The 15129-nt window shown below is 55.1% G+C and overlaps 2 protein-coding genes across 5 annotated transcripts; one reads left to right on the forward strand and one right to left on the reverse strand.

The window, feature by feature from the left end:
- Window positions 1–1384: 1384 nt before the first annotated feature.
- On the forward strand, window positions 1385–6083 carry DOC2A (double C2 domain alpha). Of its 2 annotated transcripts, XM_046666806.1 has the most exons (10): window positions 1385–2091; window positions 2480–2559; window positions 2784–2858; window positions 2982–3091; window positions 4653–4779; window positions 4860–4919; window positions 4994–5157; window positions 5289–5370; window positions 5459–5555; window positions 5647–6083. In XM_046666806.1, exons 1-10 carry the CDS (start codon window positions 1827–1829, stop codon window positions 5802–5804), a joined length of 1218 nt encoding a protein of 405 aa, XP_046522762.1. In that variant the 5' UTR covers window positions 1385–1826; the 3' UTR covers window positions 5805–6083. The 2 variants fall into 2 exon arrangements, with proteins under 2 accessions (XP_046522762.1, XP_046522761.1); XM_046666805.1 differs by having other exon boundaries at window positions 5459–6083.
- Window positions 6084–6212: 129 nt separating this feature from the next.
- INO80E (INO80 complex subunit E) lies at window positions 6213–15088 on the reverse strand. Of its 3 annotated transcripts, none has more exons than XM_046666808.1 (7): window positions 14866–15088; window positions 14637–14707; window positions 14386–14438; window positions 11545–11623; window positions 11335–11446; window positions 10839–10904; window positions 6213–6813 (listed from the first exon to the last, which is right to left on the reverse strand). In XM_046666808.1, exons 1-7 carry the CDS (start codon window positions 14944–14946, stop codon window positions 6592–6594), a joined length of 684 nt encoding a protein of 227 aa, XP_046522764.1. In that variant the 5' UTR covers window positions 14947–15088; the 3' UTR covers window positions 6213–6591. The 3 variants fall into 3 exon arrangements, with proteins under 3 accessions (XP_046522764.1, XP_046522763.1, XP_046522765.1); XM_046666807.1 differs by having other exon boundaries at window positions 10839–10955; XM_046666809.1 differs by lacking the exon at window positions 10839–10904.
- Between the last annotated feature and the right edge of the window lie 41 nt (window positions 15089–15129).

Consider the following 15129-nt stretch of genomic DNA (forward strand, 5'->3'; position numbering starts at 1 on the left):
AACTCACAGGCAAGTGGCAGGGTTCAGGTAAGAAATGGCAGACTGATGAGGAATGACTGTGAAACATTCAGAACGAAGCCCCTCCGCATCTGAGGGACGGAACAGAAGATGGTAGGGGGTGGTGTGAGGGTGGATTGCCAAAGGAGATGCCTTCCCTGGAAAGGGGACAGTGGTCCTTGGGGGCTGGCTTGGGTTACAAGGCGAGACGCCTGAACAGCCAAAGGGCGGAGGCGTGGGGGAAGCCACAGCCTGGGACCTCAGACTGTGAGATTTCCCAGCCGGCCACCGGGACCCGGAGATCCCAGGCCAGAGATCGCACGCGGATCAGACCCCCTTTCCCGCCCGCCTCTGGGCGGCTGCGGATCTCTAAGCCCCGCCCCGCAGGCCTCGCCCCTACGGGTAAGGGGAGGGAAGGGCCGGACGCCCTCCCTCCTCCGCTCGTTCTCTGCGGGGGAGGGGCGTGAGGAAGCGCAGGGGGCGGGGAAGGATGAGCCGGCGTCGCCCTGGCAACTAGGCCGGTGGTCCGCCCTGGAGGGAAGGAAGGAGAAAGCGAGAGAGGGAGGCACTGTGGGCCCTGCGCGGGGGCCTGGGTCTCCAGGGAGGAGTTGGGGAACACCGGGCAATTCTCACTGTTGGTTCCCGGTGGCGCAGGGAGCCCGTGTGTTTGCGAGTGTATGTATGCGAGGTTCTCCGGGGTGAGAGTGTCAGCGCGTGTCAGGGTTTGTGCATATGTGTGAGCGTGCGCACGTGGGCACAGGCGTGTGAGCGCGAGTGCCCGTGCAAGGTGCGTGTGCCAGCCTGCGTGCCCGTGTGTGTGCACTCGTGTGCGCCCCTAAGTGTGCCCGGGCGGGCGCCGGCGGGAGAGTCCCGCCCCCTCCCCAGCCTCCGGCCGCCCCTCCCCGCCCCCCGCCGCCTGCGCCGGCTGCATCCTCGCCTCCACCTCGCTCACCTCCCCCTCCCCGCACTTTCTCCGGCTCTGCCTCCTTCTCGGCTCACACAACAGGACTCCGCGCTCTTCTCGCTGGCCGCCCTCGGAATCGCCGGCCGCCGCCACCCAGGCTGCACCCCCCGTCCCCCCAGTACTTGGGCACCTGTTGGAGGCACAGAGGCAGGTGCAGGGGGCTGGGCTGCTGGGGGCGTGAGGGTGAGGGTTTGTGTGTGTTAGCCTGTGTGTGCCTACAGGGGTGTTTAGCTCTCTGACGGCTGCAATTTCTGGTCCCTCTGGAGAGCTAATCTCAGGAGGAGGCATCTAAGGCAGGGGTCCCCATCCTGGGCTGCAGGGGTGGAGGGACCAGGCAGGCAGGCAGGCAGATCCTGGGGCTGAATGAAGGGTCAGTGGGAAACGAAAGCCTAGAAGGGTGGGTGACACCTGGACCAGACAAGTGCCCTGTGCAAGATGGACAGAGCCTCAGGGAGACAGACCTCAGAGAGACAGAGGAGGAGGCCTTGGGGCCTCTTTGGGGGTAGGTGGGGCCCAGGGGCAGAAGCAAGCCCAGAATGAGGGGCAGGAGCTGGGAAGATGACAAAGGGACAATCTAGAGGTAATTGGGCAAGGCTGAATTGGAGCCAGGACCTATCTGGGGGCAGTGGGCTGGCAGCGCAGCCCCTGTGGAGCAAGGCTTGAGATTTGGAGGGCCCAGGCCTCCTGCTTGCCCATCAGCTAGCACAGGCTGCCCTCTCCCTCCACACCTAGGAAGGGAGGCCAGTGAGGGCCCCACAGACCTGGGAGGTTGCCACCTGGCCCTCAGCCAGCAGATGGTAGGTATGAGGAGTCAGCCCCCGGCTCACACTCTCTTGAAACTCCCTCCCCCAGCCAGGGGTGCTGCATGAGGGGCCGCAGGGGCGACCGTATGACCATCAACATCCAAGAGCACATGGCCATCAACGTGTGCCCTGGGCCCATCCGGCCCATCCGCCAGATCTCTGACTACTTCCCCCGCCGGGGACCAGGACCCGAAGGGGGTGGCAGGGGCTCCGGGGAGGCCCCTGCTCACCTGGCCCCCCTGGCCCTGGCCCCCCCTGCAGCCCTCCTTGGGGCCACCACGCCCGAGGATGGTGCTGAGGTGGACAGCTATGACTCGGATGATACCAGTGAGTCTGAGGGCTTGAAGGGCTCAGGGTGCTAACGGGGGGCCTCCAGGCTTGTGGGAAGGGGATGGGGCCTTGTTGGGGGGAGGCGGCGGGAACTGCCGCCACAGCTGCAGTCAGGGTGGAGATTACAGCTTCAGCACAGCTCAATATTCATTATTTCTGCTGAGACACTCAACCACCCACATAGCCTCAACTGCAGCCCAGCCAGGGACCCAGACGCACACATACTTGCAGGCTGACACACACACACACACACACACACACACACACACACACACACACACACACACACACACACACACAGCATTCAGCCAGCCTGCTCACCGGTCTCTCACACACACCTGTCAGTTTACACGCTGACTTAGGCTCCATCTTCCCTCTTCTCCAGCCGCCCTGGGCACGCTGGAGTTTGACCTTCTCTACGACCAGGCCTCCTGCACTCTGCACTGTAGTATCCTCAGGGCCAAGGTAGGCACTCCCTGCCTCCCAAGCCCGGTCCCTGTTTGCCTCCTCCCCTGGGAGGGGTGAGTTTCCATCCTCCCCTCCCTTCCCCAGGCCAGACCCCTGCTCCCCCCACCCCTACACCCTCTAGTACCTTGCTTCTTGGTTCTCCCCATCCCAAGGATCCACTCTGCAGAGAGAGGGAGGGAGGGCTGGGAGCTCATAGCCTTCTTCCTTCCCCTTCTCTCCAGGGTCTTAAGCCCATGGATTTCAATGGCCTGGCCGACCCCTATGTCAAGCTGCATCTGCTGCCTGGAGCCTGCAAGGTAATGGCCTTTCCTCTACAGCAGCCTGACCCAGCTTGTGGGTCTGTCCCCAACCTTCCCCTGCCTTGAGCCTCTGTGGCTCTGGGCGACATGTACTGAGAACTCTTCATCCCCACACCTCAGGCCAATAAGCTAAAAACTAAGACTCAGAGGAACACGCTGAATCCTGTGTGGAACGAGGACCTGACGTACAGTGGAATCACAGATGATGACATCACTCACAAGGTGCTCAGGTGAGGGCTCCGTCCTCCCCATTACCAAGAATTCCAGCGCTCAGCACCTCATCTGCACAGCTGTCACTGGAACTTTGGTTGGTTGATCTACCTCCCATTAAGCCCCTCTCAGATGCTCAAGAACAATCAGTGGCTCCCCATTCCCTTTGGCAGCAGGTCAAAATATTTCGCTGGCATTCCCATCCCGCAAATAATCTACTGCTCCTCCAGTAGAGAACTGCCATATCCTAACTGCTCGGGTTCATTACTCCTGATTTTTGCCTGTTGTGTCTCTTCCACCTGGAAAGGGTTCCCTGCTTCCTCTCTCTGCCAGCCTAAATCCCACTCATCATTTGGGGCTCTGCCTCCTTCTGAAAGCTTTCCCTGGTCAAAGAGACCCCTTCTCAGAGGCCCTGACTTAAGTCAGACCTATGCAGCGGAGGGCTGCCCATTCTGTTGCCTATGTCTCCCTAACATCTCTAAGGCATAAAGCCTTCAGGGACAGGAAACTTGCTCCATCATTCCAGGAGGGAGGTCGAGCTGTGGGGAGAGTAGTCCCTGGTGTGGAGTGAAGGGCAGAAAAACCCAGGCTTGAGAGAACTTTTCCTTTGTTCTTGGGCAACAGGGAGCCATGGAAGGGTTTGCATCAGGGCAGGGGCATGGTCAGAGCTTTCAGAGGGATCACCTTGGTGTTGGGTGTAGGGCAGACTGGAGGGCAGAACAGGGGCAGAAACCAGAAAGGCTGGCCCCATATTTCAGATGTGAGAGAATGAGGCCTGAATTACTTACTGAGTGCTTACCCATGCCCAGCCCTAGTCTTCGCACATTTACATTTATTTCACTTGATCCTCCTAATAGCTTTAGGAGGTGGGTATTCATTATCTCCATTTTATAGATGGGAATTGAGTGACTTGCCCAAGGTCACAGAGTTGCTAGTAAGTGGCAGAGCTGGGAACTGAACCCCTCCCTACAGCTGCTCAAGAGTGTCACAGCAGAAGGAAGTGCAGGGGGCTGCAGAAAGGGGCAGATGTAAGTAAAAGCAATCGTTTCTTAATTGCTGGGCTCAGGAGTCTCTCCTAAGCTAGCTCCCTGCTCCACGCAGTAAAGGACAGGAGCTCCAGAGGAGGGGCGAGCTCCTCATCCAACTGCCCAAGACTCCTCAAGGCCCTTCTAGCTCTTATATCCTGAATCCATGACCCACATCCACCACTGCACGCCCTGTGCACATTCAGTTGGATCCTGTCCCCAGGCCCTGAATGGAGGCAGTTCGGGGGGAGGTACTCAAGATTTATGAGGGCTTCCTGAAGTAGAGTGGCAGGTCCTGATGCACCAGGGACAGCCTGGGCAGCTGGAAAGGGAGGGGCAGAGGAACAGGGCAAATCAAAGCGTCTTTCTCAAGGTCTAGGCCTGGTGCTCACCACAAAGCCTGTGAGATGGCCCATTTTACAGCTGGGGTATAGAGTATTTAAGGAAAAGCTGGGACCAGCCTCTGGTGCTCAGAGTTTGGTCAGAGGCCCTTTCTCCCACACTGAAGTGGGCCTCAGGTACCCCAAGGGGTCCTGACCCTGCAGTTCCCCACCAGGATCTCTGTCTGTGATGAAGACAAGCTGAGTCACAATGAGTTCATCGGGGAGATCCGTGTACCCCTCCGCCGCCTCAAGCCTTCACAGAAGAAGCATTTTAACATCTGCCTTGAGCGCCAGGTCCCGGTCAGTGCAGGGCTGCAGGGCACCAGGGGAGGGGGCCCTGGGGAGGCCAGATTTCCAGAACCTTCTCTTTGCTCCTTCAGCTGGCTTCACCCTCTTCCATGTCGGCAGCGCTGAGGGGGATCTCCTGTTACCTGAGGGAGGTGAGGCACCTCACAGGGACCATGTGTGGGTGGAAGGTGGTGAGGACGCAGGCTGATGCGTGTCTGCCCCGCAGCTGGAGCAGGCAGAGCAGGGGCCGGGGCTACTGGAAGAGCGCGGGCGCATCCTGCTGAGCCTCAGCTATAGCTCTCAGCGCCAGGGGTTGCTGGTAGGCATTGTGCGCTGTGCCCACCTGGCTGCCATGGATGTCAATGGCTACTCGGACCCCTATGTCAAGACGTGAGCCCTTGCCCTGCCCTGAGGCCCACCCTTCCCTCCCCAGGGAACCTGACCCCTGCCCCATCCTCCTCTGGGACCTGGCCTATCCCTGACTGCCCCACACCCCCACCCCTGCCCACCCTCCTTGGCAGGTACCTGAGACCAGATGTGGATAAGAAATCCAAGCACAAAACATGTGTGAAGAAGAAGACTCTAAATCCGGAATTTAATGAGGTAAACAGGGCAGGGACCAGAAATTGAGGGGCCTGGGCGTGGGGGTGGGGGCAGCGCCTCATGTAAGGTGTGACTTGTCCTGTCTCAGGAGTTTTTCTACGAGATGGAGCTCTCCGCTCTGGCTACCAAGACTCTGGAAGTCACAGTCTGGGACTATGACATTGGCAAATCCAACGACTTCATTGGTGAGGGAGGAGCCCAGTTGGGTGGGGCTGATGGAGGGCAGACTGGCAGTGAGATGGGCTCTGACTTTGCCTGCCCCTACCTACTCCCCAGGTGGCGTGTCCCTGGGGCCAGGCACCCGGGGAGAGGCCCAGAAGCACTGGAGCGAATGTCTGCAGCAGCCGGATACAGCCCTGGAGCGCTGGCACACCTTAACCAGTGAGCTGCCCGCAGCGGCCGGGGCTCTGCCTTCAGCCTGTGTGAGACAGTAGCTGCCCAGCACAGGCCCCTCAGGGCTGGGTCCAGTACCCAACCTTCGCACGGGTGTGTTGCACGTTTACACGGGGTGGATGCCCCACCCCGCACTACCTGTCTTATTTCGTGAGAATCTCCGTGACCATGGGTCAGTCTGTCTTGTGAGGGACTGTGGAGATCTATATTCACATATGCAAACTTCCTCCTGCCTGACACGCTACAACACGCAAATATGCAAACCACCCATCCTGTGCACACCTGCAGGGGGAGTCCTGTCAGTGCCCCCTGCCCTAAGGCCCCAGCTGCTGCTCCTCTCTCCTGCCTCTCCAGGCTGCCCGTTCCCCTCCCCGCACAGGGAGGAGGTCGGATTAGGGGGGGTTCGGAGGAAGAGAATGTTCCCAAAAAAGAAAAGGACAAAGAACCAAAAAAGAGCCACTCCTTTAATACAGAATCTTCGTTAAAAAAAAAAAAAGAACCTAGCCCTGTACAGCTGCCCTTTTAAACAGGGGACCACGGCAGGGTCTCTGCCTCTCTGAGAGGTGGCAGATGCTCCTGGCCATTCATTTAAATAACTGTCTCCTGGATGGGGCCACGATGTGAAGGCAGGGCCCCTGCCTCCCTGGTGAGGGGCCCACCTTCTGGGGGACATTCGTGCATGTTTACGCCTTTTCTGATTGTGTCAGTGGCCGCAGCATGGCAACTGGGTGTCAATAAATGTCTCTGTGGAAGCTAGGGGCTCGTGTGTGCTAGCACAGAGGGCGCTGGGCAGGGGCTTAGGTGGGGGGGCGGGGGGGCAGGAGGGTGTCACTCCGGGATATCAATCACCAGGTCATCATCCCCGTCCAGGGCATCATCCCCGCTGCCCGCATCGCTGAACATCTGCCGAGGGACGGCGCTCAGGATCGTGGGAGGGGGCATCTTAGGGGGGGGCAGTGGGGCTAGGGCTGCCCCCACCCCAGCCCCAGAACCTCGGCCAGGGAAGGTCAGCGGCCCTCCCACAGGGCAGTCGGGGGGTCCCACCGCCATCTGCAGCAGGGGGGAAGAAACATAGGGAGGGCTTGTCAGGGAGGTACTGGGACCTCTAGGAGGCTGGCATTGCCCCTTAAGGCAGTTCTGGGGGACGGGGAAAGGGGCAAAGGCTCATTCAAGGTATAGTGGACACAGCCGGGCCAGTGAATGCTGGAATCAGGGGGCCTACCCCACCTCAGCTTCTTCAGAGTCTCAAACCACCAAGTGCCTGGGGGTGAGGGGTGGTGATGGAGGCGTTGATGAGGGTGGTGGTGGTGGGGTATCTTACAGGAAACCAGGAGGGAAAGGCTGGACCCTGTCCTCACCAGGGAGGCACCTTGGCTGCTCTGTGATAGCAGTTACAGCCAGTCAGTCAGCCTGGAGTGCCTGCCTGCCTGCCTGCCTGCCTCTGGGCACCTCAGATACCTCTTGCCACCACTGGCCACCTCCTCCTGCAGGACTCACTGGTTCAGTGAAGGGTGTCACAGGCCTTCACCCCCCACCGGGTGAAGCTTCTACCTCTTACATCTTGGACTAGTCCCTCCTTGGGATCCCCACAGCCACTGGCCCAGGCAAGGCCCTCCTCTCAGCTCACCTGGGCCATGAACCAGCCTCCTAACTAGACTCCCTGCCTTCAGCCTCTCCCAGATCCAGCTCCTCCTCCACACTGCAGCCAGAATGAGCTCTCTAAAACACAAACCTGAGCGTGTCATTCCTCCACTTAAGGGCCTCAGGCTCCTTGCTGCCCTTGGGGCAGGCAGTGCAGTGTACCTGAGAACAGGCTGCTCTCTCCACCTGGAGTGTCCTTTTCTATCTGTCAAAAGTCCTGCTTTGTCCTCTGAGGCTGAGAAGCGGCCTCTGTCCTGCCCAACCCTCTAGCCCCATCCCTGCCAGGCCCTTATGAATCCTCCCCATAGAGAGCTCTGTGGGCCTTGTGCTTTGCCGTGGGCACAAACTGAGCACTTACTAAGTGCCAGGTGATTGCTGTTAAGGATTTCTGACCACTCAGATCACCCTGGGAGGGAGGAGAGGTCATGGGCCAGAGGAGGAAGCTGAGACTTGGAAATGGAGATTTTAAGGAACAGGCCTGACAGGTCCCCATGAGGCAGTGTCCAATCTGCCCCTGGGTGTGGGGGTGACAGGGGGTACATGGTCTTCACAGTGACCCTTCTGAGTGCTTTAACACATTCAGCCCTCATGGCCTACTCTTTGCTTCTCAAGGAGTGCTCCCCTCACTCCCCTACTGCTGTTCCTGGGGTAGCATGAGCGGCCAGAGTGGGTTTTTACCTCAGAGTCAGTACCTCAGGGTACAGGAGTCTACCAGGAGTGATGACACACAGGAGGCCCAGCTCTGAATAGCACCCTGACACTCAGTACCAGGCACCCATGTGTACACATGGGAGCACACACACATGCATGACTGAAAAGGACAGCTGCATGAGGACTGTCCCCCTCCTCTGGCTACCACCTCTCGATCCCCACCCTAGTCCCCACGTTCCACCCCTGCCTGGACATACTCAGTGGCTTCCTCAGTGTGCCTGAAGGCAGCTAATGCTTATCTCTGACCTACTAGGGCCCAGGCGCTGAGCGAAATGTTTTCTATCCTATACTCATTTTATCCTCATAGTGACCCCACTGAACAGAGACGGAGGCTGAGGCTCAGAGAGTTAAATGACACACCCAGGGTCACACAGTGAGTACAGTGAGTACGTGGAGGAGCTGAGATTGAAACCCAGCTAAGTGTGACTGAGGCCCAGGCTCTTAACTGACCTGCTTCAGTCGTCACAGCTTTCCCTCCTCTGCTCAGACTTGCTACCTGCCGTCTGCTCACACCAAGTCACCTGGAAACTTCAGGGATTCCCAGTTCCTTACAGAACATCCTGACTCTGGGTGTCCGGACCTTCAATAACTCCACCCACCCAATCTTTCTTTCCAGTGTTGTTCTCTCTTCTCACTGCTGCTTCAGCCCAAACAACGCTTGCACTGTGTCCCTGTCTTCCTTCCACCATTGCCTCAACCTGGAACATCCAAATCTCAGTTACTCTAGGCTCAAATGTTTCCTCTTCTTTGAGGCCTCTTCCACGCACAGCAATTATTTGGGCCCCTCTCTCAACCAACATTTTCTCTCTTATACGTCCAGAACTTAGCCTCCCGACCTTCCTCTCCTTCAGGACCCAGCACCTCAGAAAACCTCAAACTGCCATGCCCATGCCACACCACTCCTCTACGCATCTGCTCCAGGCCTCACAGACCCTTGCCTTCTCCACTGTCCTGCCCTACAGGCCAAAGCAAAAACCCTGCTAAGTAGAGCAAAGGGCCAGTATTATCACCCCCATTTTTCAGGATCAAGGGCCAAGGTCACAGGGAGTAAGTGGCAGAGCTGGAATTCATACTCCAGAACCCATACTCCTAGCCACCACAAACATGGCCTCCCATTTTGCTTCTGGCTCCAGAGCCTTGAGTGTATGGTCCACCCAACTTGAAAGCTGGGTCCAGACTGGTCCCTATTCCACTCTGATTCAGAGCTGGAAGAGCATTATGCCTTCTCTGTGTCCTCATCTCTCCTGGGGCTCAGTGCTCAGGCCTCTTCTCCTCTCCATCCACACTGTCACCTGATGATCGCATCCATCTCCATGCTGATGAATTCCAAATATGCACCCCAGGAGCCCCAGGCTCACAGTATCCAGCTGTTTCACTGGCATTTCCAGACAGCCTCTCGACATGTCCAAAACCAAACTCCTCATCTTCCCTCCCAAACCTGCTTCTCCAGTCCTCCTCATCTCAGAAAAGGGCTACTCCACTTCTTTAGTTACTCAAGCCAAAAACCCTGGAGCTTCCTTTGACTCCTCTCTTTCTCACAGCCCACACCACTGGTCTTCCTGAGGCTCATTCTTTGAAATGGACCCGTGACCTACTTTTTGCCCTCGCTACCTGGTTTACCACGGTAGTCTTCTCATTGGTCTCCCAACTCCCATCCCGACATTCCCCTTAGTCTATCCTCCACACAGCAGTGTCAGCAATTTTGTTAACATGTAAATCAGATCAGATTCCCCCTCTGCCCAACCTTCTTCAGTGGCTCTCCATTTCATTCATAGTACAAGCCAAAGTCTTTACAACACCTATAAGGCCCTCCACAACCCTGCCCCTCAGTTACTTCTCTGACCTGCTCTCTGATCATTCTCCCCCTTTCACTTTCCTCCAACCACACTGGCCTCCTTCCTGGTCCTTGAACAAGCCAAACACACACCCTCTTCAGGGCCTCTGCACTCATTGTTCTCCCTCACCAAAACACTTTCGCAGAGAGCCACAAGGCTTGTTCTCACTTCCTTTAAGTCTCTGACCAAATAACATCCCAGATCACCCAACCATAAACATCAGCCCCCATCTACTCTGGGGCTTCCCATCCTCTTTACCTGACTCCATTTTTCTGCATTGTTATCTATCTATCTTGTCTATTCTCTGCCTATCTTGCTAGCACGTGCACTCCACAAAGGCAGGAACTTTTGTGTTTTGTTCACTATTGCATCTGCAGCATCTAGAACACTGCCTGGTACACAGTAGATGCTCCGTAAACACTTGTCAATTACACGTAGTTTGATCACACTCACTTTTACCAGTGCAGAATCTGAAACATAGAGGGTCAAAGAGATCTACTCAAGTGTACATGGTTTTTAACTGGTGCAGCCTTGACTTGATTTTAGATCCCACAACTCCACCCCTCTCTGGAGCTGCCTGGCATCACAGAACGCCTTTGAAAACGAGCCTGGTCCCCAGCCACACTGTAGCAGTGTAAGGGCAGGACCCCAGGCATCTTCACTCCGAGTCCCCCAAGGCTGGTTCTGCCCCTGATTTGTCTCCACTTCGAGCCTGTGAGCCAGGACGTCTCTGACCCACTCCTCAGTGCCTAGGCCTGGGCTGGGCCCCCAGCAGCCCAAATCAATCCTTCAAAGTTCTTGGACAGGCCCCCAGCCCATCTTGACCTCCCTCAGCTGGCTGTCCTCCTGCTGTTCTGGCCCCTCCCTAACGTCCCCAAATCAGGGTACCTTGAGTTTCCGGGGCAGGCGGGGCCGTTTCTCCCGCTTGGGCCTCAGGGGGCTGGGCTCGGGCAGCTGCAGGGCCAGGTAATCAGAAGGGAATGGGGGGTAAGGAGGGGAAGCCAGCTGCAGGTGGGAGTCGGGGGATGGAGACAGGAAATGGAATAGATGGGATGGGGAGTGAAGGGAAGAAATGCAAACAGGAAGAATGAAAAACAAGAGATGGTAATGAGTGTGGCTCCTGAGAACAGAAGGGGAGGGGACAGCAGCAGGACTTTGTCCTGGGGTCTGCTCTCCTCAGTCATGTCTGTCCCCCATCTACACCAGAGAGAGGTGGGCAGCCCCGACTCACACCCCACCAAGGGATGCTTGCTGGCCACACCCAGCAGACGTCCTCAGAGGTGGGCTGGCTTCCCCTGCCAAGGCCTGGCCCCTCTGCCCAAACAACGCCCACCTTATTCCCAGGCATCTTAGTTACCATTTCCCACACTTGACCCCAACTCACCGAGCTCAGGTATGGGGAGGGGGCCCCAGAGGCCTGAAGGGGAAACCCTGTTGAAGGAGGCAGGGAGAGGCTGGAGGGGGAGGGGGCGCCCCCCAGCGGAGGGCTTCTCTTCCTGCAGAAAGGACAGTGGAGGGAGTCAGAGGCAGCTAGGAGGCCCAGGTACCCCCCAACCCCCACCCCCAGAGAAGAATGATGGCTTCTTCTTCTCACCTCTTGGGGGCTGACGTGTCCGACAACTTGGGTGTCCCCTCTGTCTCGCTGTTATCTGAAGATGCAGTGGCGTCTGAGTCTGTGAGAGGGGAGGGCTGGTCAGTGTGTGTGGGAGGGTCCTTGTCTACCTGTGAGGGGTGTAATCTTGACTCTATGGAAGGGCTCCAGGGAATATGACTCCCCACTTGATGCACCCATGCTATTCTGGGAGGCCTACAGCTTCCTCAACTTCTCAAAATGTTTTTTAAAACCTACTTCCTGCCTCGGCTCCTCGCTGAAAACATGTTTGTCGAGCACTTACTATGTGCCAGGCTCTAAACGGGCACTTTACATTCACTGCCTCTCCTTGTCTTCATACCTAACCAAGGAAGAAAGTGAGGGTATCACCTACACTTGCCAGATGAGGTCACGGGGGCTCAGAAGGCAAGGTGTGGGGCTGGGACTTGAACCTAGGCCTCTGACTCCTTTACCATTTTACGCCACTCTCTCCTTATTCACCTCTAGGCTACCTTCAGCTCCTGCCTCTGCTCCCCACATTCAGGGTCCTGTTAATCTACCCCTCAAATCTCTCCTACCTTTACCCATTCCACTGCCAACAGGTCAGGCCACCATCATGTCAAAATCACCTGCTAAGCAGTCTCACCTCTCCTGCCACTCACTGTACACTCCAACTCCAGAATGACGTAAACCTGATCACATCGTTCCTGATGATGTCCCTCAGTGCCTGCAAGCATTCAAAGTGCTTCTTAATCTGGCCTCAACCTACCTTTCCCAAACTGTACTCTTTACATCACACCAATCTATTTCCTCAAAAAAGAAACTTTATTTCCCAGTTCTGCGCTTCTACCTAGAAGGCCCATCATTCATTGACAAATAACCAAAACACATGATATATGCTGTTCCCAATTTCTCTGTTCAGACAGATCCTTTAAGCAGATTAAATGCCACCTCTCTGAGAAGTCTTCCAGAATCCCTGAGGCCCAATTAATTGCTGGCTATCATCGAACTCTCTACTCTTACTTGTCACGGCTCTCCTCACACTATGCCAAGACATGTCACGTGTGGATCTCCCTGACCAGACTATGGGCTTCTCCAGGATGACTGGTAGTTTGCATGTCTGGCTCTTGCTCCTCAGATTTACCTTGCTCTGACCATGAACATGCTGGTTTTCTCATGCCTCCTATCCTGAAGTCCCTCTTGCACAGGAAGTTAATTGGAAGACCTCAGGGAAGGAATAGGCAGGCAATGAAAAGCCAGGATAAAAGCCAAACGTTTTGCCATGACCTACAGAAGCTGGCTCCTACGTACTTCTTTGACCTTACCTATTGCCTACTACCCTCCTATAATATGCAAATGAATGGGTGTTGTATGTTCCAATAAAACATTATTTACAAAAACAGGCAGCCTGGCTGGCTGTTATTTGTTGACCCCTGCTCTAGACAAATGTTTAAAGGCACCAGGAAGAAAGGCAATTGTATGTGACATGTGGCATGGCTTATAAGAGCTTCACCCTAGAACAGGGCCACAAATGCCCACCTTACGGCTTTTTCAAACTGTGGGTTTCAACACATTAGTGGGTCATGAAGTCAATTTATTGGTTTGCAATCAGTATTAAACGGGAAAAAAAAGTCTAAAAAGTACCAGAACAAATTGATGACATAGTGATCTTAATGTTGTTTCATTAAATGTTGTTTTGTAACTAAGTATGTATGCGGGGGCTTGGTCATGGTGTAAAAGATATTATTGATTGTACCTAATGCTCAAAAAAGTTGGAAAACACTACATGCTTGAGCTTTTGTACTCTTCAGACAAGCTGGTCTATTCTTTCCTCAGGGCATCTGCATTTGTTATTCTCTCTGCCTGGAGATCCCTCACTCATATCTTCACCAGATTGGTTTCTTCTCATCTAGGTCCCAGCTTAATATTACTTCCTGAAAAAGGCCTTTCTTGAGCACTATGTTGAGATGTTGCCTGCCATCTGCTTTTTTTTTTTTTTGAGGAAGATTAGCCCTGAGCTAGCATCTGCTGCCAATCCTCCTCTTTTTGCTGAGAAAGACTGGCCCTGAGCTAACACAGTGCCCATCTTCTTCTTTATACGTGGGACTCCTGCCACAGCATGGCTTGCCAAGGATCCGAACTGGCGAACCCGGAGCCACCGAAGCGGAACGTGTGAACTTAACTGCTGCACCACTGGGCCAGCCCCTGTTATCTGCTTTTGTAGAGTCTTGCAAACTAAGAATGTCTTTTAGATTTTTAGATGATTCGGAAAAAAAATCAAAAGAAAAATATTTCATGATATGAAAATTATATGTAAATTCAAATGTCAGTGTCCGTAAATAAAGTTTTATTGAAACACAGCCACGCTCATTTATTTACATATCACTATGGCTGCTTTTGCACTACAACAGCAGAGCTGAGTAGGTGTGACAAAGATTGTATGTTCTGCAAAGTCTAAAATATTTATTACCTGGCCCTTTACAGAAAAAGCTTATCAACGCCTGCTCTACTCTGATCACTACCATATAACCCTGATTTTATTCCTTTCAAATCTAAAATTCTAGTTTCTTTCCTTACTTATTACTTTCAACTAGAATACAAATTCCAAGAGACGTTGTCCATCTTGGTTACCACTGTATTCCCTGTACAAAGCACAGTGCCTGAAACACAGTAGATGCTCAATAAATACTTGAGTGAAAGAATGGCAGAAGTGGAGGCCACGCGACTAGGTTTAAGAACCACTGGAGGCTGCATTAGCCTCCACAGCCTAAAAGGAGGGGCCCAGGAAGCTTGCTGAAGCGCCAGGAGCCAAGTCCTCCACCAATTTTTCATGATCTTGCTCACCAGAAGAGTCTTCATCCACGTTCTCGTACTGCAGAAGTCGGTCTAGGAGAAAACTGAAGGGGCGGGGAGGAAAAGTGTTTATTCCCGTCTCGGCAATGTTCTCCTGGGCCCTCGTCCCTTCTAGTTGCCCACTGGATCCTCGCAACAGCCCCAAGGCAGGCACCAGGCATTTGTGGTTCCATTCCAGGATAGAGTCCGAATGTAGACCCACATCACCTGCCGGCTCCCCTCTCCCCGACAATGTGTCTCACCTCTTGTCCCGGGACACCTTCAGCAATTTCCTCTGCGCCTTCCTCAGTTCCTCCTGGAAGCACTCGTGTTCCTGTATCATAGGCAAGGTCGGCGCTGAGCCAAGGGCCATCTGTAAAGGGGCCCAGAACCCGGCGACAGCTCACCCGACTCTCTTCACACGTGGGTAAACTGATAATCCTGCCAGCGCCAGACCTCACCTTCTACCACCTCCCCCGCCCCAGCACTCACGTAGATGAGGAACTTGAGCTTCCGCTTCAGGTTCCGGTATTTCTTCTTGTAGTCCACTTCGCCGTCCGCCGGCCCATTCATGACCGGCCTCAGGAGCAGTGTCCCACTGCTAGCCTGCAGTCCCGCTACCCCGAGCCGGTTCAGCCCAGCCTCTCACGCCTTCACTTCCGGAGACTATGCAAGGAAGCGTCCGCTGGGACTACAACTCCCGGCGTACCCCGCACCCACCGATCGTACCCACACGGATTGCCCTCTTAGGGAACA

The sequence above is a fragment of the Equus quagga genome, chromosome 7 (genome assembly GCF_021613505.1).
Source record: "Equus quagga isolate Etosha38 chromosome 7, UCLA_HA_Equagga_1.0, whole genome shotgun sequence".
In the NCBI taxonomy this organism is placed as follows: Eukaryota; Metazoa; Chordata; class Mammalia; order Perissodactyla; family Equidae; genus Equus; species Equus quagga.